The 27,893-nt window shown below is 46.7% G+C and overlaps 2 protein-coding genes across 2 annotated transcripts in view; both read left to right on the top strand.

The window, feature by feature from the left end:
- The window catches only part of TMEM185A (transmembrane protein 185A), a 32,108-nt gene extending 18,330 nt beyond the window's left edge, over positions 1–13,778 (top strand). Inside the window, exons 3-7 of the mRNA XM_058534877.1 lie at positions 1,002–1,209; positions 6,677–6,760; positions 10,007–10,183; positions 10,739–10,862; positions 12,085–13,778. Coding sequence (XP_058390860.1) covers positions 1,002–1,209; positions 6,677–6,760; positions 10,007–10,183; positions 10,739–10,862; positions 12,085–12,329 — 838 coding nt within the window. The 3' untranslated portion in view covers positions 12,330–13,778. The remainder of the gene's footprint in view (positions 1–1,001; positions 1,210–6,676; positions 6,761–10,006; positions 10,184–10,738; positions 10,863–12,084) is intronic.
- A 70-nt stretch (positions 13,779–13,848) lies between these two features.
- Positions 13,849–17,455, top strand: LOC131400388 (heat shock transcription factor, X-linked-like). Its single transcript, XM_058535128.1, is given in 3 exon segments — positions 13,849–15,841; positions 15,844–16,341; positions 17,255–17,455. Coding segments are annotated over 3 exon segments (903 nt in total). The 5' UTR covers positions 13,849–15,637.
- The last annotated feature ends 10,438 nt before the right edge of the window (positions 17,456–27,893 follow it).

The following is a 27,893-nucleotide window of genomic DNA, read 5'->3' as shown; positions in this document are numbered from 1 at the left end:
TTTGAACTTTTCTCTCTTGGTTTAATTTAAGATATTTAGAGCAAGGAAAGGAATTGTATGTATGTAGTTGAATGCACTGAATGTACAGGTGTGGTCATTCTGGTGTCAGCAATATGCAATGGAATGCTGTTGGACCCTACAGAAATGACCACTGATGTCATTTTCTTTGTGTCCTAAACTCAGGTTTATTTAGCACCAACAAGACACATCATAAATGTTCATCTATATTTTGAATGAAACATTGCAGGCCTTCCAAATGCATTATTAAGCATTTTCATGATCAGTGGTCTTATTATTTTCAACTGTTAGCCTATTAAGTTCATGCATGATACTTAAACAGCTAATTCAACTGATTTTGTTTAACTCTTTTGCTCGTCTCTCTTTCATCTGCAGGTATTAATTCATCCTAATGGAATAGAAAGGAAAATTAAAAGGCATTCATACTTTTTATTTGCATTTTAAAATAGCACCTAACTATGTTACTGTATTTTCTTGGAATATAACCCACACTTATTGATAAAGCTGGAGTTGTTTATATAGCATTGCATGAAATGTGATTTACGTGGTTTTTAATTCATTGACAGATGAGAATAATGAGATTTAAGGAATATTTGTCAGTTTTTAGCAGTAGAAGCAATCAGCTTGAATAATCTTAGAAGTAGTTGAATTTAAAGTTATGAACAATAGTGTTTATGTACACTGTCAGGGAAATGATAACCAGCTGTTACTTCTGAGAATATCCTTATACGGTTAAAACTTTAAGTCTAGTTTGGTTACAGTGTTCATTTCTTGTCATGTAGTATTTCTTTGATGTTTGAAAGATTACTTATTAAAGATTAAGTTTAAGTTAGCTTTCTACCTGAGTTTCCTTTGGTTTTTGTCAGATTTACAAATACAATTCATAGTATCAACATAAATTGGTATTTGCCCTGGACTGCTTTCTTCTAATGGAGATTCTGAACTGAGGGTGTTTTTCGTCTTCTTCTTCTGTTCCTTTTTAGAGCAGAAGGAGAAACGTGTGTGGAGTTTAAAGCCATGTTAATTGCCGTGGGCATCCATTTGCTCCTGCTGATGTTTGAAGTGCTGGTCTGTGACAGGATCGAAAGAGGAAGCCATTTCTGGCTTCTGGTCTTCATGCCGCTATTCTTTGTTTCCCCGGTGTCTGTTGCAGCTTGTGTTTGGGGCTTTCGACATGACAGGTCACTGGAGGTGAGATTTTATATATTTAAGAATGTTTTAAGAAGTAAAATATTTTGGTTAGTTATTGTAATGTAGATTTCTTGCCCTTTATTAGGAAGACATTGATCATTACCTCTAGATCATGCTATATAAGGAAACAAAAGATGATGGAAATAATCATGTTTCTCTTTCTTGACTTAGAACACTGGTTTTTCACCAACCCATCAGGCTTCTTCCAGCTTTAAATCTTTCCCTGTCCACCTGTCAGGCTTATCCTGAGAAACAGAACCAATAGGGTAGATGTAGATGTAGATACAGGGATAGGTGTAGATATAGATATAAGGAGATTTATTTGAAGGAACTGGCTCATGCCATTGTGAGGGCTGACAAGTCTGAAATCCATAGGGCAGGCTGGCGGGCTGGCAGGCTGGAGACTTCACAGGAGTTGATGCTGCAGTCTGGAAGCAGAATTTCTTCCTTTCCAGGAAACCTCAGTTTTTGCTCTTAAGGCCTTTTAACTGATGGGTTGATACCCATCCACATTATTGAGGGTAATCTCCTTTAAAGTCAGTACCTTCATAGCAATACCTAGATTGGTGTTTGATTAAATAATTGGGTGCTATAGCCCAGCCAAGTTGACACATAAAATTAACCACCATCCCACCTCAGACCCCAAGATCTAGCACTTCACTGGCTCTCTGGTTAGCTTATTCTGATGTGCCCATGTGTTTCTTTATTCATTCAGTAAACATTTATCAAGTATTTACTATATGCCAAGCTCCTTTTGCCTAAACGTAGGGGATACACAGATGAATAAAAAGGCAGTCCTAGCAATACTAATACTAGTAATGAAAATAATTGCAGATAGATTTATGGAGCAGTGCCTGTGTGCCAGGCATTGGGCTAGGCACTTCACATGCAGTAGTATCTTACTCAAGATTCACAACAACCCTGTGAAGTAAGTGCATCCATATTTTCCAGAGAGGGTCAGTAATTTGTTCTGGCCACTCATTCAGGGGCAGGGCCGGGATTCCATTTCAATCAGCCTGACTCCGAAGCCCATGCACCAAATCGCATAGAAGCTGAGGGCCCACAGCCCTATACAGATGGGTTGAGAGGAGAACTGGACAGTATGGATGCTTTGTTTTGAACTGTGTGGATCAAGAGTGGAGGAAGGAGACAGTAGTTGGGTTGGAAGGGAGCATAGGAGCTGGAAAGTGGCTCACAGCATGTGAATCTTGAGAGGAAGGTGCCTATAGAGAGGGAGGGTGATAAAGCATGGCCCCATGGGAACCAGAGGGAACAGGACCCTGAGCACCAGGAAGGGCTTGGCCTTAAACAGGGAGAGCGATTCCTCCACTCTGCTGTGACTCTGGTGCTGGGGGAGAGGGTGTGGGTGTGACTGGTGGTCAGGGTGGACTGTGGAGGAGGAGTACCTCTGAGGGGCCACTCTCACCCTCCCTGCACTTCCTTAACAGTCCAGCCTCTTCTCCGCGCTGCCCCCTCTGGCTGCTTGCCGATGGTATTAAAATATCACAAAGGAGTGCGATTAGGAAACAAATGTCTAAAAGACTCCTTGGGGAACAGTTCTGAGAGCAAGGTTGAGAAGCACTGAGCTAGGCCCTCCTTGCCCCCGCACAGCCCCTTACATATCTGTCTCTGCATGGGGCCCTCCCCATCCTCTGTGCCCCAGGAGTCATTGAAGACCTTTGCCTGTCCATCCTGCCTGCTGGGGCAGGCCAGTCACACTCCTGCTTCAGACCCTCTCCCCTTCTGGTTCCTCTAAGCATTAGCTCCTGAACTTATCCATACTCTCTCCAGCAACTTTGGTCTGTCATCTGAAAGAGAAAACAAAATGCCAGCAGCAAAACACTCTCGGTCCTATTTGGCTATTGTGCCTTCTCCTTCCGTTCACAGAAAGGCTCCCTGAAACAGTGCTGCTCTGACCTCGTGCTCCCTGCTCAGCCCCTGTGCTCCCTGGAAGCTGGCACTGAGAGCCCTAGGGCCAAATCCAGTGCACCCTTTTCAGTCCTCAGCTTTTCTGGCCACTGGCCACTCTGTAGCTCCTGACACCCCTGGTCCTTTGACCAGTCTGGCCGCCTCTGTCTTCAGCTCCTTCGCTGAATTCTTCCTCCTTCTGCTCCTCACAAGTTGCTGTTTCTTAGGATTTTAGTCTTAGGCATTTTCTATCCTCACTGTGCATACTCCCTCTGAATGATCTTGTTCACACTTCCTGCCTCCACTGCCACGTATGTTCCGTTGCCTTCTAAATTCACATTTCTAAACTCAGATTTCTCGACTAGCTCCAAACTCCTTATCTACCTTCCCCTGAAGCTGTATTCCCTACATTGGTTATAGTCATCCTTACCTCTCTGCTTTATGCCTCTGTCGCTTTGCGTGCTTTTTCTATTACCTGAGCAAACGAAGTCAAACTGAGTTTTAAAAATCATTTACAAAAGCTTACATTAAACAAAATCACTGAGATCAAACATTCTAGATGGTACCTATTTGGTTCAGCGTTTCTCAGTGTGGGTGGGGCATGTGCTCTTGGCCTTTTGGATAGGAAATGTTTTGTTGGACAGGACTGTCATATGCATTGCAGGACACTTATCCCTGACCTCTGCCAACTAAACACTAGTGGAGATACTTGCCCCTGCCTCCAGTCTTTGTGATGTCCACTAGTGCCCCTTCTCTGTTCCTAGCCCCTCCCCGGGCAGCAGTGTTGCCCAGGTTGAAAAGCACTGAGAGAGTTTACTAAATATGGTTGGATAGGGGCTGAGGAGGAGGTTTAAGAAACTAAAAATTTAGAACTTTGTTTCTTAGAAAGTAAAAGCACATGCAAGGGCTAGGACTACATTGAGCGTGAAACCTTATTCTCCTAATGCAGAGTTACAGAAAGTAAGTCATTTGTGTCGTCATGCTCCTGGTGTTCCTACCTACGAGGAGAAACACCGTGCTGAGAGTTGGGCTCCTTCTTGGCTCTTGTGTCCCAGGAGGAGGATCACCTATGTTTGCTAGAGCATGACTGGACAGGCTCACACAGAGACATGAAGGAGGAGTCAGGGTTTGCCAGGGTGCCCTATGCAGGTAGGGAAGTGGGTGATATTTTCCAGGCAGAAGGAATAACTCATACAAAGGCATAGAGGCAGGTGAAAAATCTGTCATGTTGAGTGTACTATGGTGGCTCAGATAGGACTGGAGCACAGTTTTGCAAGATGCCAAGAGTTCTGGAGATGAATGATGGTGATGGTTGCACAACAATATGAATGTACTTAATACCACTGAATTGCACAGTTAAAGATTGTTAATATGGTAAGTTTTATGTTATGTGTATTTTACCACAATAAAAAAAATATGCCTGGAGCATAAAGTGGAAAGGAGGGAATTGTGGCATTGGGGGAAAGGGAGGCTGTATAGAGGGATTGGGCTGAGTAGGGGCCAGATCCTCAGTCCTCAAAGCATGTGCCGCGCTGCCCCAGGGTGCCATAGTGAACTCACAGGGGCTCCATGGGAGTGGATGTTTTTGAGGGAAAAGCAGTGATACCTGACATCTGTGGGATACCATATGAACTACTAGCTCCAAGTAGTTCACGGTGTTATTAATTGGTCACACTACATTCCTTTTGGTGATGTCGTAGAAGAAGCTGGGTTGTTGGCAGTTGCTGTGATGAGAAGGTATTACTGTGTACAAGTCCGTGTGGAGAGTAGGTAATGAGGGTGGAAGTGTCTTGAGAAATGGTGCAGTGCCCAACAGGCACACACATCCACTTCAGAATTAGTTGTGGTTATTTAAGAATGAAATAAAAGTAATATTTTTCTTTCGATTTATGTGAGTTTTTTTTTTTAGATGGCTACTTGGGACATAAATACTTACTAAGTTTGGATCTAATTACTTAAATCAGTGGAACAGTTAGGTATTTCTTTTGGCTCAGAGGCCTATGAAAGAATTGCTGAGTCACTAAATGCTCTGTAAACTGAGAACTTTGGGAAGCTCTGGGCCAGATCAGATGGCTTCATGTGATTTTCATTCTGTAGGTGGTGGTGAATATTGTAGCCAGAAGGAATACCGCCTGGAGGGCATTTGGGAGCAGAGAGCCTTCAAGACTGGAGGCTGGGAGACTAGTCAGGGGCCTGTCGGAGCGCTTTGGGAGGGTTGGTGATGAGGAAGGCCTGACTAGGCAATAGGAATGGGGATGGAGAGCAGGCAGGGGATTCAAGAGACATCTGGATGGTAGAGAGGACAGGATATGGTGATTTAATATGAGAGTGTGGGAAAAGAAAGATAGAATGCTCTCCGGTGTTGTGGTTTGGGTAATAGGCCACTGTGGTAGCCTACAGTGAAACGGGAGGCTGTCGAAAGGAGTGGGACAGGATAAAGGTGGCGTGGGGGTAATGAACTCAGTTTGGGTCTGCCTTCATCTGAGGTGCCTCTAGGAGAGCTGGGTCTGGGCAAACCAGGGGTGTGGATGACATTTCTTCTCCCTCACCCCCAGGGCAGAGCGAATGAGCAAAAGCATGTGTGTTTGTGTCCATGTCTCTCTAGTGGGGAGAGAAGCTTGAATTTGAGGCTCTGGGGAGCATCACCATTTAAGGAGAGGAAAAGGAGACTGAAAAGGAACCATCAGAGTACCAGGAGGAGGGCAGGGCTGTGTGCTGGGCTCCTAGCAGGAGGAAGGAGTGTTCAGCACCATCAGAAGCTGCAGAGATGCCCCAGGAGGGTGCGAACTGAAGTGGTCTGATGTTGCAGAGGTTATTGGCAACCTTGATGAAAGCAGTTTCTCGGTGTTCGTGGGGGTGGAGGCCGGATCACAGTGCGTGGAGCTTGGAATGGCAGGGAAGGCCATAGGGGCTTAAGTATCCACGATGTCTCACAAAGCTTGATGGTAACAGAGAGAGCTGGGGCTAGGAGGGAATACTGGGTCAAGGGAGGGGTGGGTTCATTTGGTCTTGGGGTTGTTTTGTGTTTAATGGGAATGAGTTGAACTTGTTTCTGTGCTTCTGGGAAGGATCAGTGGAAGAGGCGGGGTTAAAGATGCATTAAAGAACCTATGATTGATGTCTTGATGTGACAAGGTTCTCAAGGAGCCAGAAACGAAGCAGTGGGATGCAGGGCCCAGTCCTGGGTACGAGAAGAAGGAAGTACGGGGATGGTTAGGAACAGAGATGTCTGTGGGTAGGGCCAGGAAGGAGGCTTGGGGAATCTACCACAGATTACCTCTATACTTGGCGAGCCTGGAAACAAGGTCATTGCTGGGGCCAGCATAAAGGGAAGGGCAGCCACTGAGCAGAGGGGTCAAGGCCAGAGGCCAGTGACAGGTTTCTCCTTGGCACAGCACTGGTTCCCTCCTCCAGTGCTGAGAAGCAGGAGGTCCCAGTGTAACTTCATGAAACTTCTACTGCATTATAATTTCCACTGCCTTTTAGTGTATTAGCCAAATAATTGCAGTATCGAAGACAACTTGTACTTTGTTTAACTGATTCTTCTCTTCATTTTTAGTTAGAAATCCTGTGTTCTGTCAACATTCTCCAGTTTATATTCATTGCCTTAAGACTGGACAAGATCATCCACTGGCCCTGGCTTGTATGTAACTTTTTAAATCCTTAAATAAACTTTTCTTTTTTATTATAAAAGTAATTCGTGTTCATTGTAGAAAACTTGGAAAAAACAGACAAGCATAGTTAATAGAATAATAATCACTCATAATCCACTAGGAGATAACAGGTTAGTGTTTTTTTTTGTTTTGGGGTTTATTGTTTCATAAAGATAGTTGAAATCACACTGCATATATAATTTTTATCCTGCTTTTTTGTTCTAACGTTGTATCAAAAGCATTTTCCTATGTCAGTAAAAGGATAAACATAACTTTTAAAGTTTAATAGATGCAAAATATTCTTCCAGTGCATTTACCAAATCATTCCCTTATTTCAGAATATTGAAGTTGTTAGCAGTGTTTTGCGACTATAAATCATGCTGCAGCATATATTTTTGTGCATAAAAAATCTTTGCATGAATTTTTTTTATTGTGTTCTTAGGAAAGACTCCAGAAACAGTTTTACTGGGCCAGGGGGTGGGGACTTTTTGAGATTTTGAAATACAAACTGCACTGCCAACTTGCTTTTCAAAAAAGCTGTGCCAATTGACACTCCTGCCAGGGGTGAGGTCTAAGTCATGCTTGTAACCTGTGGCTTCAGTTTATGGGTGTTTCATTAAAATTGTGCATAGATAGAAAGATGGATGGATGGATGGATAGATAGGTACATACATATATATACATGGCAAGCTGCAAATTAGAGAATACAGTATGGTTTCAACTATTAATGCATAGAAATAAGATGAGAACAAAGGTAGAAGAGTTACATTGCCTCTGGGGCATAAGCTCATGCTAGGGGTCTGGGTCCCCCCCGCCAGCATCTTGATGTGTACTTTTGCACATAAGACATTTTCTGTAATGAACATGGTTTACCTTTAAAAAAAAAATTAAAAAATGTATTAAAAAAAGAAAATACTCATTTGGCAATAGAGATGAAAATAAGGGAACATAAGTCGCCTCCATAATGCATAAAGACAAGACTCGTCACTTCTGCCCAAAGTCTTTGATATAATATTCATAATAAAAAACATTTTTCAGGCACCCATCCTACATCCTCAGGGTGCTGTATCTGGAGAACAGTAATTGGGTTCAAAACTTTTTGTTGTGATGTGGAGGAGACAAATCTGGATGAGACCAAAATTTTAGTGTAAGGTACAATCAGAAAAAAAGATTAGGAATTGTGAATGTTTTCTGTAGGTAAACAGAGGGATTTTCCAGCCCCAATTCTGTGCAAGTCCCAGCAGCTGAAGCAATCTGATTGCATGCATCACAATGATCAAGAGAGACCAAGTGAGGCTGTTACAGTCACTAACATTCCACCCACAAGGGGCATGCCGCTAAATGAGAGTCTGATCACAGAAGTGCTTTAGGAACACAGGGAAGAGGCTGTTTGTAGACTTTACAGCAAAACCTATAATCAGGAACTCTAAGCTACTCAGGAGGATTAAAAATCATATACTAACTCAAGTCATAGGTCTAAAAATAAAATGTAAAACCAAAGAACTGTTAGAAGGAAACAGGAGAAAATCTTTAGGCCTTGGGGTTAGGTGAAGAGTTCCTAGAAATGACACCAACAACATGGTCAGTAAAAGAAGCTTAACATTGAAAAGAAATTAATGAAAAAACAGTCCATTGACAAAGAGAAAATATTTGCAGAGCACATGTCCGGCCAAGGACGTGTATTCAAAACATCTATAGAACTCTCAAAACTCAAAAATAAAAAACAAACAACCTAACTTAAAAATTGACAAAGACTTGAACAGACAATTCACAAAGAGGATATACATATGGTGAATAAACACATGAAAAGGACATCATTACCCTTTATGGAAAGGCAAATAAAAACCAGTATGAGGTACCACAACGCACTCATCAAATAGTGAAGATAAAAAGCATAATATCAAGTGCTGGGGAGGACGCAGAGGGACTGGGACACTCGCACATCGCTAGTGGGAATGCCAAATTGTACAGGCTCTCTGGAAAACGGTTTGACAATTTCTGCTGAAGTTAGACATGGAGTTACCATATGATCTAGCAGTGCCAATCCTGGGTATTTCCCCTAGAGAAATGAAAACGTACAGCCACACAAAAACCCGTGTTGGAGTGTTTGTAGCAGCTTTATTTGTGACAGCCAAAAGCACGAAAACACCCACATCTCCTTCCCCGGGTGACTGGATAAACAGGCTGTGGTGCATCCATCCAGTGGATCACCACTCAGCAATAAAGAGAAACGACCTGTGATACACGCAACAACCTGGATGAGTCTCAAAGACATTCTGCTGATTTCAAGAAGGCAGTCTTAGAAAGTGACATGCTGTATGATTCCACCTACATTACATTTTTGGAAAGACAAAAATGTAATAATAGAGGACAGATCAGTGGTTGCCTGGGGTTATGGGTGGGGTGAGGGTGTGACAGAGTGAAGGGACAGCACGAGGGAGTCTTGTGGAGTGAAGGAGCTGTCCTATGTCCTGCCTGGGGCTATGCAGATCGCCACATGCCTGCGTGAAAAGTCATAGAACTGTACACCAAATGAAAACAGCCAATTTTACTGTTTTATAACACAAGACAAAGGGATAACAGACGTATGCAAGGGGGCAGTGCAGGAGGGAGAAAAGGTCACACAGTGGAGCCTGGTGAGGCCCCCAGGACTTATCCTGTGAGCTCGTGTGGGGGCGCAACAAGGTCTTTCTGGTACAACAGCAACAGACACGGAACCCACCTGGGTCAGGCGGCAGGGACCGGGTAGCGAAACACTCCCAGCGTCAGTGTGCAAGTTAGCAGAGGGCCTATGCGCCTTGGGCAGCCAGTTTCCAGGGGGCACATCCCCCAAAGTCTTTGGCCAAAATGCCTCTGGCAAGATGGGGAAATGGCCTGTGAAGAGGGTATGTCAGGGTGAGGTGGGGCGAGTGTGCACGGGGTGGTAGTACTGCCCTGTTTCCCTCCAGCGCCGGGGGTGTGATGCTGACAGAGCCAGGCACAGGCTGAATGAGATCATACCTGAGTGAAGAGCGGTTGCCAGGCTTGTCACTCTAAGAATGACCCATGACAGGGCACTTCCCGGGCTGGCGGCAGGTCCCACGGGGAACGCCTGGTGTCCTCTTCCCCATGCTGTCCTCACAGCAGTCCACGTTCGTGCTTGCACTGCCTTACAGAGGTCAGCAAGGGATTGGCTATGCCTCCCCTCAGATGCTAGGGTGCAAACTAGAGAGATATTTCTTTTCTTCTTCCCTCAGGTCGTGTGTGTCCCCCTATGGATTCTCATGTCCTTTCTGTGCCTGGTGGTCCTCTATTACATTGTGTGGTCCGTCTTGTTCCTGCGCTCCATGGACGTGATTGCAGAACAGCGAAGGACACACATAACAATGGCACTGAGCTGGATGACCATTGTCGTGCCTCTCCTTACTTTTGAGGTAAGCTTTCAACAGCAGAACTCTTCAGGCCCTGCAGCCCACCCTACATACCTATACAGGCAGCTCACTCTCCCTGGAAATCACCGCACCAACTCCTGGAGAGCATGCTGAGAGACAATGACAGTAAAATTAGAACATCCTTTCTTTTGGCGGGCTGCGGGCTGGCAGTGGGAATTGCACCTTTCTACCCATGATGCATCGCGTGTATCAGTTTTTCTACTTCTGGAAAGAGAAAGTTGGATGTTGTATTTTCGTATTTGTGTTCTGTGGAGAATTATAGAATGGGCACTGTTGATTCCTCCAAACACCAGGAGGAGTTTCCTATAACAATCCTGGCACTGGAAACTTGCCAGGTAGACGGATTTTGCTTAGTTGTGAGGAAGGATATCAAAGCTTGTCTCCTCGTTTCCCCCGGAACAGAGGGTTTCTGTAGTCTCCTGTGGAGCTGACTTTCCTCCTTATGAGACCTGACGAAGGAGGGGTGGTCTGGTTTCAGACATTGTTTGTTTACAGGTGCTGCATCAACAGAACATCTGACTGTTTCTTTTCTTTTAGATCCTGCTGGTTCACAAACTGGATGGCCACAATGCATTCTCTTGTATTCCAATATTTGTCCCCCTTTGGCTTTCCTTGATCACTCTGATGGCAACCACATTCGGACAGAAGGGAGGGAACCACTGTATGTACTCAGCATTTCAGAAGCCCTTGACCTGTGTGTATGTGTGTGTGTGTGTGCGCGCGCGCGCATGCGTGCGTGCGTGCACGTGGCCCTTCTCTATGAAAGAAGGAGCCTGAGGGCCCCAATTAAGGAGTTTGCATGGGAAAGCTAAGGCTAAGGAAGGTTTGGAATCTTCCAAAGGAAGGGCATGCTGTCAACCTTGCTTTCCCTGCCCTGCACCAGTCTCCCTAGCGGTGCACTGTGAGATTTGAGGTGGGACTGACCATGGCAGGTAGACTCTCTGAGCCCCGTCCCCTCTGCTGTACCATGGGGATCCACTTTCCTGGGGGCTCCTGAGGATTAGATGAAAATCCACGTCACCCCTGAATGCCGGGAGTCCTCCTAGGTTCTATGTCCTCCTTGCTCTTCCCAGTGTCATTCCTGACGTCACCAAGTCTTGTCAGTGGCACCCTGCTTGCTCTCTCTTCCTCTCCACCTGCATGCTGTGATACCCAGTTTTGAAGTGATCTTTGACAAGTGTCCCTTCCTCATTAGCCAGTGAGCTTCTTTGCATGTAGCCCCAGAGCATGCCCTTCTGCAACTCCATGGAATGGGGGGGTTGCACCCTGGGAGAGCTCACGGTCCCGTGGTACACAAAGAAGAAGAGCGGGTCTTGGAGAACTAGCTTTGAGGTGGCCCCATGAGTTCAGGCCACCTCCTGGCCTAGACCAACATGTGTTTGCCATCCTCCTAGATTCCACAGGATGACGGAAATCCTTTTCTTGGATGACATTCTTTGTCATACATGAGTTTATCCCAAGCAGGGAAGATTAGAGGTTGTTGACATAGTCTAGACACCACAGGTATTTGAGACTCATGGAGCAGTAGTTCTCAAACTGGAGCACCCATGAGAATCCCTAGGAGGGCCTGTGCAAGCAGACTACCCTGCCCCAGCCACAGTTTCTGATTCAGGAGGTCTGGGCTGGGGCCGAGATCACATCCCTAACAAGGCCCAGGGGATACATACAGTCGCTGCCAGTCTGGGAGCCCGTCTTGGACAACCACAGAGCTGCGAGTCTTACTTCTTGCCCTTAGTGGGTATTTAGGCCTTGTTCAGTCTCCATTCCTAAGACATCAGGGTAAAGCATTACGTTGTACAAGTGAAATTTCTCATTCAGGAAAGTAAAGTAACATGAAATTCAATGGAGGCTAGTGGTTGAAAAAGTACATTCTTCTTTTTCAGGGTGGTTTGGTATTCGCAAGGATTTCTGTCAATTTCTGCTTGAAATATTCCCATTTTTGAGAGAATATGGAAACATTTCCTACGACCTCCATCATGAAGATAACGAGGAAACTGAAGAAACCCCAGTTCCAGAACCTCCAAAAATCGCTCCTATGTTTCGAAAGAAGGCCAGGGTAGTTATCACGCAGAGCCCTGGAAAGTATGTCCTCCCACCTCCTAAATTAAATATTGAAATGCCAGATTAGACACCATTTCCTGGGACAGAACGTAAGTGGACTGGTACGCACGCTCTCTTCTACCTTCCTCTGCCTCTTTATTCACCCCACCCAGAACTGGAACTGGAGCTGGGTCTCCGGGTACTTCCATCTCATGCCTTGTTTGCACTCAATGCCTACCAGTGACTCACCATGACGGGACACACAGGTAGCAGGTGACTGGAACGTGCGGTGTGGTGTGGGGTGTCTGTCAGTGGATGTAGATGCAATGGAGGGAATGTGTGTGTGAGAGGGAGAAAGCGATCTCCCTCCAGGTGGGTGCCTGAGGAACTGGCTTGGACCCATCGAGGGCGGCTGATTAGGCCAGAGAAGGAACATCTACATGGCTGGCTTTCAAAGTGCTAAAATTCCCATCAAAAGTGTTATTTGAAAATGTATTTTTAAACCAGGCCAGCCTTGCTGTGCAGCTCAGATTCTCCTGTTGTGGCATAGTCAGTGGGAACTGTAAATACGCCTCTCTGGCACCACATGTGTATCCACGCCGTCATACTGTTCGTGTTCCTGCTGTGGAAGAAGTTTCTCTTTGGGCATGCTGACAGCAGTTTTTAATGGCCCCATTGGTGAGCCCTTTCTAATGGAGTGACTCCGTGCCTGTATAGTATTTATATGACTATTTTAGCGTTGTAATATACCGTGTTAAATCCTAGTTCTGTACAGTATATTCTGTTAAAGTATTTTTTTACAAGCTTGTACTGGAGAAATACATGTTCTGTTGCAGAAGTAGAAACCAATGGTGGCACGCCTGTCCTGCCCACTGGGGTGCCACCCCTTAAGGGGACATCACCATTCCCCCTTGAATTTCTCCACATACATAGTAGCTGCTACTGCCAGAACAGCCACAATTAGCAAGAAATGGTTTGTACTTTTCTAACATTCTGGGAATACTGGCTTGCAAGAAATCTATAAAACACGAATTGAAACTGGAACACTGGAGAAAGTTGCTGAGACTAGAAACAGACAGCAGAATTGTATGTATGTTAAGGTCTGAGGCTTTTTGTCTGCCCCCAACAAGAATGGTTTTGGCTGGGCCCATGCCTTTATCTAGGAGTACAGTTGCTCCAAGAGCTTCTGGTACAGCCCTGAGTCAAAGGGGAAGAAAAAAGATCCTACAGAATAAGAGCCTTCTGCCTGGGAACAAGTAGGCCATTTTTTAAAGGAGAATAAAAGGAGCATTCACATTCTCACTGAGGAGAGGGTTTAAAGCAGGCAGCAGTTAACTTCTCTAAACCAAGCTCAACTGATACCCGCCACATACATGACTCTACCCTGGCATCAGCCCCCAGCAAGCCTGTTCTTTCTGGGAGAGAGGGGGGACATTTGGAATGGTGTAGCCTTTCCTGCTTGGTGTGTAACAAATGTAGCTCAATTCACTATTTTTGCTCCCTTTAGCTGTTCAATAAACTGGTTCCTCATTTTCCATGTGCACTGTGTGGGTCTTGCTTTAGATACAGTCTGGGACCCTGAAATTGTTCTCAGCCAGCAAGAAAGGAAACCTGTAGCTGCCACGGGTGGCCGAGGCATGCAGGGCTGGGGGAAGATCTCTAATGAGTCTTCAGGTAGAGCCAGAACATACAGTATGTAGAGGGAGAGGGGTGTCAAGGAGATTCTACTGTTGGCTAGGGAACACCGTGCCGCATTGTTACAGCTTAGGAGCCTTACGAGAATGTTCTAAGGTTTGAAGACAGTCTAAACCTGAAATTGGCTTTTTAGTGGTCCCGAGGCATTCCCCGGTCATATCAGTGGCTGAGTATTGCTTACATTTAAATAAAATACTCTGTGATTTGTGTCTAGCTTGCCCTAGCTGTTTCTACATTTTCATGGGCACTTAACTCTGGTGGTATTTCAGCCCATGGTTTGCAGCAATTGACAAGGAAATCCGCCACTTGCTGGTGATAGAATGATTTCCCGCAGGCAGCCAGAGGCTACAGATGGATCATTTCATAAGCTCATTAGATTTCAGACTTGCTGTTGGGCAAAAGACCTTTTTCAGTAACCACAGTAGCTGTGACTTAAGTGTCAGGTCCCTTGCTACCTGCTGCACGTCCCATTGGAGCCTCAGGACCCCGTGAAGCAGGTGCTATTACCCCCATGAGGAAACAGAGGGTCAAAGAGGTTGAATAAGAGGCCCAAAGTCACGCAGCTGGGAAATGGCAGGGCCGAGATGCCAATGTGGGCTGTCCACACGCAGAGCCCCTGCTCTCACCCACTGGGCCAGAGTGCCTGGGCCCTGGGCTGATAATACCTCAAGTTTGGAGGCATTTCTGGTTCACGGAAATCCCTGGAAGATCATGGAGCTCGGTGCCCAACATCGAGTGGGGGCGTCAGTGGAGGTGGCCCTGCATGTGGGGAGAATGTGCTAGAGGGGCTGCTCTGCGTGGCCGTCTCTTAGTGATTCTCCCAGCACTACACCCCAAAGAAGGATTGCAGAGCTCAAACCCCGGGAACAAACCAGGCTGAGTGTCCCTGCAGACGTCGGTCAAGGAAAGTAAGCCATGTGTGAGGCCAGTGGCTAATGCCCTGTCACGGCATGCCCGGGAAGACAAGGTATATAACGGTGTCTGCCTGTGGGGTGGGGGGGCACAAGTGCAGGCTGAGAAGAGGCAGGAAGAAGGCTGCCTTCTCTTCCTCGTCAATCTGCTACGTGGTGGTGGGACACTTAGCTAACCCGTTCACCCAAGCAGCAATCTGCCATGTGCCTTCTGGTGACCAACAGCATGGGTGTGTTAGGAGGGTCTCTGTGGAGCACCTGGCTGTGACAGTAATAAAAGGATGGTGTGGCTGCGCCCTTGACCATGGACACCCGTCCTGGACTTTGCTCAGTACTTAAAAGCACAAATCTGTCTTGTTCAGGGCCCTCAAGGCCAATGGACTCCGAGAACGAGCTCTGACCTTCTCTAGTCGGTACGTCAGTGTGAGTCTGGGGCCCCAGGAGCTCGAGGACGAAAAGACAGTTCATGGTTTGCACTGAATGTTTGGCCTGTTACTTTAAAACCATATCTGAGTGTCAACTTTCCCAGTGAGATGACTGTGTGTGGACCAGAATGTTGGCATGCTGACAGGTCATTGTATGGCCTGGCCCTATATTATGTCCCTTGCTGGCTGTGTTGTGATGTCACCCCCAAGAAACATGAGCCCCTTTGTGATGTCCTGAGCTGTATTGTTATCAAGGGGTTCTGCTGGCCATGCTGCACTCATGTGTACTTGAAGGAAAGACACGCCACCAGTGAGTACATCTAGAGATGAGGAAAGTCATCTGACAGCCAGGGGCCTGGATCGGGATGGTGCATTTTCCTCCAGAAACAAGGGCTCCCACAATTGGCTCAGAGAGCTACGCTCCTCCAGTAGACCCTTCACTCACCCTGACCCAGCTGGTGTCAGCTGGGCTCCTTGACTTCAGGCAGCTGCTTGAAGAAACTGCTTTCCAAGCTTTGACTGAAGAGCCTTTGTTCCGAAGGCCACACACATCTGTAATGCCCTGTCAGTGGGTGAAGGCAATCTCCTCTCTCTGCCCTTTCCTAAGAGGCTGTGGAATATCGTCAACAGCAATCAGTTTGCATCAGTTTGGTGGGACGATGGTGGGCCTTACATAGGTATCAATGAGAAACTGTTTCAAAAGGAGATTTTGGAGAGAGATGGCTGGAACAAATTGTTTGAAACAGACTGTATGAAGAGTTTCATCCGTCAGCTTCACCTCCATGGGTTCAGCAAAATGCATCATGACATTCACTCATCCACCTGCCTTACCAATTTTTTTCACCCACGAGAGACCTGTCTATGTCCTGAGCCAGGTAACAGTGGACAAACCTCCCAATGGGCTGAGCTGGTGGGCTCTGGGGTGGCGGAGTCGGGTTGGGTGGAAATCCCAGAACTGCCTCTTGGGAACTGGGTGCCCATTTCCACTCCTGGTGGTGGTGATGGCGACTATGAGTTAATACGGGGAAAGGGCTCCGACTGGTGCCCAGTGTGTCTGGAGTGCTTTATTAAAAGATACACGACTTAATGTACAACACAATGACTACAGCTCACACTGCTGTAGGGCATATGTAAAAGCTGGTAAGAGAGTAGATCCTAAGAGTTCTCATCACAAGGAAAAAACTTTCCATTTTCCTTTTTTTGTATCTGTATGAGATGATAGATGTTAACTAAACTTACTGTGGTAATCATTTCACAATACATGTAAGTCAAGTCATTATGCTGTATACCTGAAACTTACGCAGTGCTCTGTCTCAATTATATCTCAATAAAACTGGAGAAAAAAGATGATACTGTTGAAACACTGTATCTTCATGTCCTCCTGCGCGAGGACTGATGTCACTGGGGGGTTTGTGTGCACCTATGACTGCCATAGCTCTAAACCATAACTTAGGTGCGTGTCCAGGTCCATTGCTGTGAAATAGCCATGTTGCTTGGCTTGTCCTGGGGAAGCCGTAGCTCCAAAGCACTTTTTGAATCCTGTTGAAGGTTGACTAAATGGGTGTACTTCCCATTGTCAGCGGGCCCCCGACGGCCAAGAGCTAGTGGCTCCCAGCAAAGGGGCGATTCTGTTGCCAGCTGACACTTCCTTATAGGGACGCTGAATCTTCTTCTCTCCCTGTCTGCAAACTCCAAGTCCCCTTTCTTTGGACTTGTACACTTTCTAATTGGCCATGTTTAGTCATTTTCCAGGGGTGAAATGCGAGGCATAAGTTAGTGAATCTTGAGGATGTAAAAGTTAGTGTGCAGCTTCCTGTTGGGACTGTGACCTCCTCCAAAGAGGCCCAGGACTGCCAGACTAGATCGCACAGGGGCCTGGATTGTCCTTGCTAGTTGCAATCAACTCTTTTGTGACTTGGAGTTTCTTTTTCTCTTTAAATTTTGAACCTCATTTATGGTTTGACTGCAGTCCCTTGTTTAAGAGAGACTGCCCTCACTTTCTCATGAGGATGAAGAGGAGAGTGGGCATTAAAGCTGCACTGAGGCAGGTGGAGAGCAAACCCGAAGCCCTGGGATTTCCACAGCACCCACAGCCACCAAGCCACGAGACGACCTCCCAGTCTCTAATGAGGACAACCAGGAGACACCGAGCGACTGAGAACTTGACAACCCTACCTCCCTGATTAGGAGTAACTCTGCCCTTCCAGCCACTCTTGAGATGGCAGCTAAGCCCACTGTGACGGATCCCGATGCCACAGTAGACCAGCCGGCCCACGGCCGGCCCAAGGGCGCCCAGGCTCCTGTCACTCTTGTGGCAGACGTCGCCACGCCGTCTGAGTGCCCCTTGGTCTGTTTCACCTTGCCCTCCATCAGATGAATTCTTGTGGGCCTGTGGCGGCCTTGCTGCCGTGCCTCCCAGGTTCCTCAACATGCCAACCATGCAGCTCCCTGTGGCCAGACTGCCTTCTTTGTGCCACCCCTGGATGCCCATCGTGGCTGCTGCACCTGCCGCCCTCATGACTGAGATTCCTCATCGCCCAAGTCCATTCCACTGATGTCCCGATTGCCATTGTTTCCCGGAATACCTGCCAGCTACTGACGGGCCCCCAGAGTACCCAGACGTGCAGACTACAACAGATAAAGGCGGTCATTTTGTCACAAAACATGCAGGTGAATAAAAAGTATCAAGAAATGAGCGACGTTCTGCTGAACAAAAGTGTTCATTGCCTCTGTCATGTTTCTTTCTTGGCAGTTGAGGACCGCTCGCATATCCTCTGCTTGCGTGCGAAAGAATTGAACATACCACCACTCCTGCCATAAGGCAGGCACCTAGCAGATACTTACATGAGCCCCTCAGACGTTTTGCATCCACTTTAAAGTGCTTGACAAGTACAAGAGCTGAGCATCGGTGGCCTAATGATAACAATGACACTGTTTCCCTGGCCATCCAGACACAACTCCCTGTCGTGTTGGTGCCTTTGTCTAAGTGGATCTTCATTTCACAAAGGAGAAAAGATCAAGTCTCACCTTGCAAGAGGGCTAACAAGTGCCCTTACTGTTCTCCGGCATGCAGATGTGGAACAGACAGTCACGGCCAGACTCCTACAGGTTTTCACTGTACAGGGTGCTCCTTGGTGTCTGCACCACACAATTTATGTTTGGCTTTTACTGCACGTGCTGGATCTGGTGACTTTTCCTTTTTTTCTTCCCTTTCATTCTTTTTTTGTTTTCCCTTCTTTCTTTTTTGAGCTAAACAATTCAAGGGCGTCACCTTTCAACTTAGGAGGAAACCTCTGGTTGCTGGGGTGTCTGGCTCATAATACATGCTCTTGTCAATGAGCCTCTTTAAAGAGTGTTTCTCTTTGTGAACATAGGAAATAAATTTCCACGTTCTTGCTGTATAAATAATTGTGTGTAGACGCCAGAAGAGCTCCGAAATCGGATGGAGGAGAGGGAGCAAACGCCAATCCACCAGAACCAAAAGACACCACTCCCCCTTATTTTTGATTTGACAGCAGGTAGAGAGTCCCGTGAGAAGGGGGATGAGTGATAAGAGAATGCACACGTGGCAGTGGAGTGCTGGAGCATTGGTAATCCCGGGTCTACCTCTGGTCTGCGGTGATTCTCCTTGCCCCACCCTGCTCACTGAGAAATTGACACTCACAAATGGGTGCTTATCCCAATAAGATTTGTTAATTTGTGAACTCCTTGACTTTTAAGAAGTACATTTTTTTCATCTTTATCTTGGACTTCCATATGCCTCCTGATCTTGAATCACATGGAGATGCTGCTATTTAGAAACCACTTACCTATAAACTTAAACCCATGTGAGACTTGCTTAAATGTAAATCTACGTAGAAAGGGGCAGATGTGCAGAGCTGTACTATTGAATTACCTGCTTTTCAAAAAGGGCATGGTTTTATTACAAAATCTACACGGCATGATGTCAGTAACAGACCAATTCCGGAATTCATCCTACCGCTTAGTCATTTCTAGTTTTTGAACCTCACATCTGTTAACTGAAATTGGCTGACCTCGAGCCCTCCTGGGCTAGGGCAGAGGCAGCATTCTAAGCTCACCCAGGAATCAAGGGAGCCTGAAAGGCTTTCATGGGCTGGGCCACGACAGCCAAATAAAGTCTTGAAAACAACTCGTGCTTAGGGGACCAGAGGAGGGACCAGGCTGGCCCAGAGCACTGGATTTTACTTTTGTTCCCAGGGCATCTTAGGTGACAGTGTCTAGGAAAGTGAAAATGCAATTCAACCAGAAAGGGTTGTATAGAGAGGGCTGCATGGAATGTGCTCCAAAGTATGTAAAATGTGACATCTGATGCCTAAAGTAGAAGAGCCAGGTGAATTTGGTGATCGTGGACTCGCTTACCACAAGGCATTGCCCAAGCCTCCTCTAGCCCAGGGGTCAGCTCTGCTCCCCAGTGGACCCCCACAATCTCCTCCAGGTTCCTTTTTCCTCTGTCCCTTCTTGGCTGAAGGTGCCTACAGCCAAAGAGTGATCGGAGGGAGAGTGGAAGAGTCGGAGCCTTTCACCCACTGAATGCCAACCCCAGGAAGAAGAAGCACTGTCGTTATCTGTCCTGTAGCGCATGCTGTGGAAACGTGCACACCCCTTTCTGCCTGTGCGTCCTTCAGGCTTGGGATGATTGTGTCCACAGTCATTTTGACGGTCGCTGTATGAAACAGGGACTCACCAATGCCATAAGGACCAACTGGGTGCTCTGGGTCATTGCCCCAAAGATGGATATTGGCTGTCACATGGTTATAGAGCAGTGGATGAAGCAGTGACTCGTCAGAGAGCTTTCTTAGGATAGCTGAAAACCGTTCCCCAGTAAAGACTTAGGAATCCCCATGTAAGTCCCCAAGAAGAGCGGTTCTCACCTAGGACAAGCCCCTCCCAGGGACATGTGGCAATATCTGGACGTATTTTTGGTTGTCCTATTCGGGGGGTGGGGAGGGAATGCTACTGACATCTGGAGGGCAGAACCCAGGGATGCTGTTAAACAGCCTCCAGTGCCCAGGACAGCCCCCATGTAAAGAGGCCCAGCTCCCAATGTCCACAGTGCCTCTGTGCAGAGACCGTGCCCTAGAACATCACCCGCATGTCCTCACCTCTCAACCTAGTTCCTCATCCTTGCACTAGATATGATTCACGAGGCCTCAGTTTTCAAGGCAGGATCAAGGGGAAAGAATTCATCCTCCCCTTCCCAAATATAAACATGAATTGGTACATCCAGGTAAACATGATGACAGTTAATGTAAAAAGGTGACAAGTTCAGGTGTCCATGATAATAGAATCAATCGCACTGATAGGAACTTTATTTCAGAGAGGCATTTGGGCTCTTTAAGGTACAGGATGACAGTGCTTGAACATTTGAAAGACCCATCAGCTCTTATGAAACAGCTAAATGGCAGGTGGCAAGGAAATATTTATTCTTGTTCTTAGCTAAATTTCTTAAATTCTTAGATTCTTCTCTTAAATTCTTCAACTCTTCAATTCTTAGTTCTTCAGCTAAATTTAAAAACTGAGTTTACAGTAAAACACTGTGAAGCATTTGGAGCACACTGGGCTGAGCTTGTGGTGACTGACACTCGCCAGAGCTCTGGTGAGCGAGCTCTCTGTGGAAGAAAACTGTTGTGGGGTTGGTGTGAACCTTTACGAGGAAAGGCCCTGAAATGAAACAGGCTCTACAGACAGGCAGATAAGGCTGATTATAGGCCATAGCCTGGGTGTTGTCCACGGCCCCAACACAAGCAGAGTCTTTGGCCTGGCGACAAGGTGTAGAGACAGGCCCCAGGTTACAGCCTTTAGACTGCGGGAGAACCTCAGAAACGGGCAGGGGACGGGGCCCACATTGCCAGTGACAGATCTCCCAGATGAGGCCTCGGAGGTATGGGCCAGTGTGCTCGCCCCGGGACCCCGTGCAAACCCCCTGGCGGGTGAGCCTCTTCCCCCTAGAGTAGTCCTGTCGAAGTCCAAGCTGCCCTCAGAGAGCACCCAACTTCTCGAGCACCTCTGACATCCGTGACAGCGCTGGGATCCTGCAAGGGGAGCTGAGGACCAGGCCACTGCAGGGACAGGAGTCACAGGGTTCAGCTGGGCCCTGTGTGAATTGCAGTGCTAGCCTCCCAGGAACCCTGGTGGAGGGGTGCAGGGCAGCCACTTGCCCAACTCCTAGGTCTCTCTCCTCCCCAGTGATGGGAGTACTTAGAACCAGGCCACTCTTGTGTTCTTGCATCCCCCAGGAGCACCTCATGTCATAACATACCAACAGGGCCAGGGAAATCGTCTCTCCAGACCACGAGTGAGGAAAGGCCCCAGGGGACTCACCCTTTCTTCCTCCCAAGTGCAGTGTGAGACTCAAAGCACAGCATGTGTTCTTGCTGACTGAGGCTCATGCGAGTCTAGACTCCCTATGTTCTCATCCTTCCTACTGACCACCTGGTCCCATATTAGCGACCCTCCCTTCCTGCCTCAGTGAGTGTGAGGAGCACAAGTGAGGCAGAAGGCACCAGGGCAATGTGAACGTGAAGTATTTCACCGCACGACAGATGTGGGAGCCTGGGCTGGAGCTGTGATTGGCCCTGGGCCAGAGGAAGAAGTTTGCTTTGAAATCTTTAACTAGTGCCTCTGTCCACAGTGGCCCCTTATTCTACCCTGAAGGGGAGGCTTCTGTCCAGCCAATTGAAGCTGGTATTGTCAGCCTCTTGGCTCCTCAGTAGACAGGAAAATACCACATCGCCTCAGTGGCCTTCTTGGGTAGGGAGGACGTAAATATTCACTAGGAGAGCTGGCGCTTAAGCCTGTAACTGCTGAAACTTGTCACTTTTACCTTCTTCATAGGCACTCTTCTGAGACGTTTACACACCTTCTTGCTGTCAAAAAGAGGAGCATCTGCACACCACGTCCTCACTCCTTGATGACCTGGGACCCTCGCAACAAATGCTCACTTTGTTGTGGGCCGTGATGGTTCAGTGATACTCTCAGCAGCCACTGAGACACGTCAGCATGTCGCCCTGACGTCAGCCCAGAGTGCTAGGCCTTTCCATCAGCTGCCGCCACACTTCCCTCGGTGGCTGGCTGTTCTCATACAAGATGCAGCGAGGCCCCTGAGCACTCAGCACAACGTCTACACAGACTTGACTGACTGAGCTGTCACTGTTCAATGGGTATGATCTGGAAATGTACTGGGTCCCAGTGGTGGGGGACATTCCTAAGCCTGTGTAGAAATTAATAAAAGAAACCTTAACTAAATTGGAGTCGGGAAGGCCTGAACGGGGAGCACTCACACCCTGTCATACATCCTCAATTACACCAAACAAGAAGAGACATCTGGCTTGCATCTTCCACAGGAAGTAAAACTACTTAACTACTGAAGGAAGATTTCTCTCCCCACCTGGCAACAGCCCAGACAATGAGAAAGACCACAGCTCAGCCAATGAGAAGCCGTTGCTGCCCTGAACTGTTACTTTCCCCCAATGGACTTTCCTTTAGGACAGCCCCTCCCTACTCCCCCCTTTTCACTACAAAAGCAGCTCCCCTCCTTTGTTTTCCAGATTTGCCTGTAGTTTGTCTTAGCATACACATCCTGAATTGCAATTCTTTTGGCTATTTTCAAATAAACTCGTTTTGAGATAAAATAACAGGCAAATTTGCTTTTAAAGTTGGCATCTACCTGCTCCATGAGGACAGTGAGCAGCAGAATCACTGCACACGAGGTTGAAAGGGAACTTAAGGAGAGGATGCTCCAACAGCTAACAACATGCTGCCTCCCGAGTGCAGAGGGGGAAGGGGAGACCTGGCCAGGACTCCTTGGCTTTCATAGGGATAGGATGACAGCTAGGGCCATTCACAAACACTGTGATGGAGGGGATGAGAGGATGTGGGAGAGTTGAGCCGAGGTACAAGGATTGCTACAACCACCTCCAGCCAGAGAAGCCCCAAGTCTCCCCTGGTCAGGGGAGGTCACATCTCCCGCTCCTGTTGGTCACAATGTAATAGCTAGTGGAGGTCAGGGGGATCTCTTGAGCAACTTAACAACTGAGCCCCAAAATGAATGATGCAAAAACGGACGGAACTGGAGGAAGAAATATTTCTACAATAAACGTTGGAGACTTCAATATCCCACGTGATGGGCTGAATTGTGTGTCCTCTTCCAAGTTCATATGTTGCAGCCCTAACCCCTGATGTGACAGTATCAGGAGATTGGGCCCTTAGGGAAGTAACTAAGGTTAAATGAGGTCATAAGTGTGGCACCCTAATCTGACATTACTGGTGTCCTATAAGAAGAGGAAGAGATGCCAGAGATCTCTCTCTCTCTCTCCACCCGTGCACAGAAAAGAGGCCACGTGAGGGATACAGCAAGAAGGCGGCCATTTGGAAGCTAGGAAGGGAGACCTCACCTCACCAGAAACCAAATTTTCTGACACCTTGATCTTGGACTGCCAGCCTCCAGAACTGTGAGACAATACATTATTGTTGTGTAAGCCATCCAGTGTGTGGTACTTTGTTATGGCAGCCCTAGCAGACTAACACACCCTACTTTCTATAATGGATAGAACAACTAGACAGAAGCTCAATAAGGGAATCAAAGACTTGAACACCATTATAAAACAACTAGATCTAATGACATCTATAGAGAACTCTCCCCAACAACAGAATAAATATGCTTCTCAACTGCACCTAGAACTTTCTCTGGGATAGTCCACATGCTAGACCATAAAACATCCCTCAATAAACTTAAGAGGATTCAAAAGGAGTGAAATCATACAAAGTATGTTCTCTGGCTAAAAGGGAATGAAATTAGACATCAATAACAGAAGGAAATGTGGGACATGTGCAAATACATGTAAATTGAACAGTGCATTCCTAAAGGACTGTATTAGTCTGTGAGGGCTGCCAAAACAAATTACCACACAGTGAGTGGCTTAAACAGCAGACATGACTTCTCTCACAGTTCTGGAGGCTGGGAGTCCAAGATCGAGGGCCAGGCAAGCTTGGGTTCTTCTTTGGCCTCTCTCCTTGGCTTGCAGGTGGCTGCTGCCTCGCTGTGTCCTCACATGTTCACCCCTCTGTGCATACACATCCTGCCCCTGGTGTCCCCTTTTATAGGTCCCAAACGGCTCTTCTTATAAGGGCACCAGTCATATTGGGTTAGAGCTCATCCTAATGGCTTCATTTTACCTTAATTACCACTTTAAAGGCTCTATCTCCAGTAACAGTCACATCACGAGGTACCAGGGCTTAGGGCTTCAATATATGGATTTGGGGGGGACACAGTTCAGTCCATAACGATAACCAATGGATCACACAAGAAATCAAAGGGAAACTAGAAAATATTTTGAAATGAACAAAAACGAAAACACGTACCAAACATGTGAAAGCTTATGGGATGCAGCGAAAGCAGCACTGAGACATATAGGGCTGTAAACGCGTACGTTCAAAAAGAAGGATCTCAAATCAATCACCTAACCTTCCACATTTGAAAACGAGAAGAAGAGCAAAGCAAACCCAAAGCAAGCACAAGGAAAGCAATAAGAAAGATTAGAGTGGAAATAAATAGATAACAGAAAAACAACAGAGAAAATGGATGCAACCAAGTTTCTTCTTTGCAAAGATCAACAAAAGTGACAAACCTTATCTAGACTCACCAAGAAGAAAGAGAGAAGACGAAACTTAATAAAAACATCCTGAAAGGCTACATACTGTATGATTCCATTTATATGACATTCAGGAAAAGCAAAATTATAGAAATATTTAAAAAGATGAGTGATTGCCAGGGGTTTAGGGGAAGGGAAGAAGGACGAATAGGTGGAGGCAGGGGATGTTTTAGGGCAGTGAAACTATTCCACACGTTACTGTAATTGTGGATATATGGCATTGTGCATTTGTCAAACCCGTTGAACTGTACAGCACGAGAGTGAACCTTCATGTATGCAAATTTAAAAAAATCATGGAGGAGGTCAGTGGAATCCCAGGAAGGAGTGCAGCGTGTCTGAGGAATCTAAGTCTGACAAATGTATGAAACAACCTCACTGAAAGGGTAGGGGGAGGTGATGACCTAAGTCCCTTTGGAAGTGAGTGAGTCTGTACGACTAAAGGCACAGGGAAGTACATAACCACGGTGTTCTACCTCATAGAGCTGTTTTCCAAGAGGGCACAGGTTAACAATTCTGATATTACTATACAGTTCTAATTGAATTGAACAAATATGTAAATGGATGGTGGATAGTGGGAGCCAGGTTTCTCAGTGTTGAAAGGGTGGTTTACTCATAGATAAGAGCAGGGGACTAGAATGATCCATGGGGTACTAGATTAGAGTTGGAGTCATCAGCGTGAACTCATATTCAGTTTTGTATAGACACAGATGATCACACATTGAAACATTTGTAAATAACTGTATATGCAGGGGTGAGTACCGCTGTATATGTTTCCTTGCTCTGTCAGCAGAGAGGGGCCTGTAACTACAACACCCATTAACAATGAGCACACCTAGCACCCAGATCTTGGTTTCTAAAACCATTCATCAAAAAAAGGAACTAGGGGGGCCGGCCCGGTGGCGCAAGCGGTTAAGTGCGCGCACTCTGCTGCGGCAGCCCGGGGTTCGCTGGTTCGGATCCCGGGCGCGCACCGACGCACTGCTTGGTAAGCCATGCTGTGGCGGCGTCCCATATAAAGTGGAGGAAGATAGGCACAGATGTTAGCCCAGGGCCGTCTTCTTCAGCAAAAAAAGAGGAGGATTGGCGGATGTTAGCTCAGGGCTGATCTCCTCACAAAAAAAAAATAAATAAAAATAAAAAAAATAATAAAAAAAAAAATAATAAAAAATAAAAAAAAAAAAAAAGGAACTAGGGCTCCTTAGATGTGTGGATGATTCCAGGATTGGGGCAGGAAAGATGCACTATCAGCAAGTAAAAAAAATCTCACACTTCCTCCTATGTGTTTCTCCTCTACTCTCACACTGCTACCACACTCACAACACTTCTGACACCAGATGTGTGTGCTTTTGCCCAACCCAGCAATTCGGTGACACCAGCTGGGTGTCCTACAGTTAAACTCAATTCGGACACTATCCACCTGGAGATAGCGTCAGACCTCACAGGTTAAGGGCTCAGTCCCATGAGACTGCCTCCCACTTCAGATGCCAATGGCAAGTAGTAGGTCTCTAGGTTACCCACAGCTTCTGCCCGAGTCGGCTACAAATTGGAGGTTCCCATGACCCTCCCACCCTGGATTTGCTTGTTTGCTAGAAGAGCTCTCAGAACTCAGGGAAACACTTACTTATGTTTACCACTTTATTAAAGGGCAAGATAATGGACACAGATGAACAGCCAGATGATTAGATGCACAGGGCAAGGTCTGGGAGAGTCCTGAGCCCAGGAGCCTCTGTCCTCGTGGGGTTGGGGTACGCCACCTTCCTGGTACGTGGATGTGTTCAACCTAGAAGCTCTCCAAACCCTCATACTATTTGGATTTTATGGAGGCTTCCTCACGTTGGCATGATTGTTATTAACTCCATTTCCAGCCCCTCTTCCCTCTCTGGAGAATGGGGGGTGGGGCTGAAAATTCCAAGCTTCTAACCCTGGCTGGGTCTTTCTGGTGACAAGCCCCTATCCAGTACCTCACCCATAGTCACCTAAAAGATATTAGGGCTATGGCTATGAGAAGGTATATGTTCCTCTTCCCTTCCAGAAAAAAAAATGCAATCAGAAACTCCAGTGAAAACAGACTACAAAAGAAAGGCACAGTTTAATATAAAGCAAGCTAGAACACGGTAACATTTGGGACAATAACTAAATTGTATCAGAAAGGAGACTCCATTTGAACATTCTCATCTGAGCATCATGGAGGTTGTGGCATGCAACTATAGAAATGGAAATGGAATCCTAGTCCTATATTGTACTGTAATGAATAATATTACTGTAATCATAACCCTGCAAACACAGTTGTTTGCTTTTCAACTTTGAGAACCAAGCTGTAACAAAGCGTAGAAGACTTCATTATGGTTAAAGAACAGTGGACAATGGGAAAGTACAAACACGGCTATGATGGTGTTATGGTGCGCTGTTCAGAACTCCCTTCAAGATCCAAATTCTTATTTCCCTAGCTGGCTTGAGTGCTGTCAGCTCTCCTCAGGAACTGCTTTGGATAAAGACAGACGCTTTGACCAAGGTCACACCCGTACTCAGGAAGCCCACATCCAATGATTCAACTTGGAGATATACAGGTCCAGCCTCCTGCCCCAACTTTTGACATCTCGGGAAAGCAATCCCAGCTTCAGAGCTCCCTGTGGGGTTGGCTGGAGCCCTTTTTGAGACTGCATCACTGCCCACCTTCTCCATCTGCCCAATCCTGATTCCTTCCCTTAACCTCCCTTACCGCACCTTCTCTTCCACAGGTGTTGATACTAAGAGCACTCCCTAAGAAACTCCTGCACATTAATCTCCATCTTAGAGCCTGCTTCCCTGGGAAACTGACCTGCAATAACAGTTGACAGAAAGTTGGGAGGAGGAAGACAAGTGGAGGGAAGTGTAGGTACCTTAGTATCATCATTACAAAGGAGAAAGTCAATAGCTGTTGTCCCTAGTTAATGGAAAGAGAAATAGAGGT

This window comes from Diceros bicornis, chromosome X, assembly GCF_020826845.1.
Source record: "Diceros bicornis minor isolate mBicDic1 chromosome X, mDicBic1.mat.cur, whole genome shotgun sequence".
NCBI lineage: Eukaryota > Metazoa > Chordata > Mammalia > Perissodactyla > Rhinocerotidae > Diceros > Diceros bicornis.
This window is presented reverse-complemented; position numbering and strand designations above follow the sequence as displayed.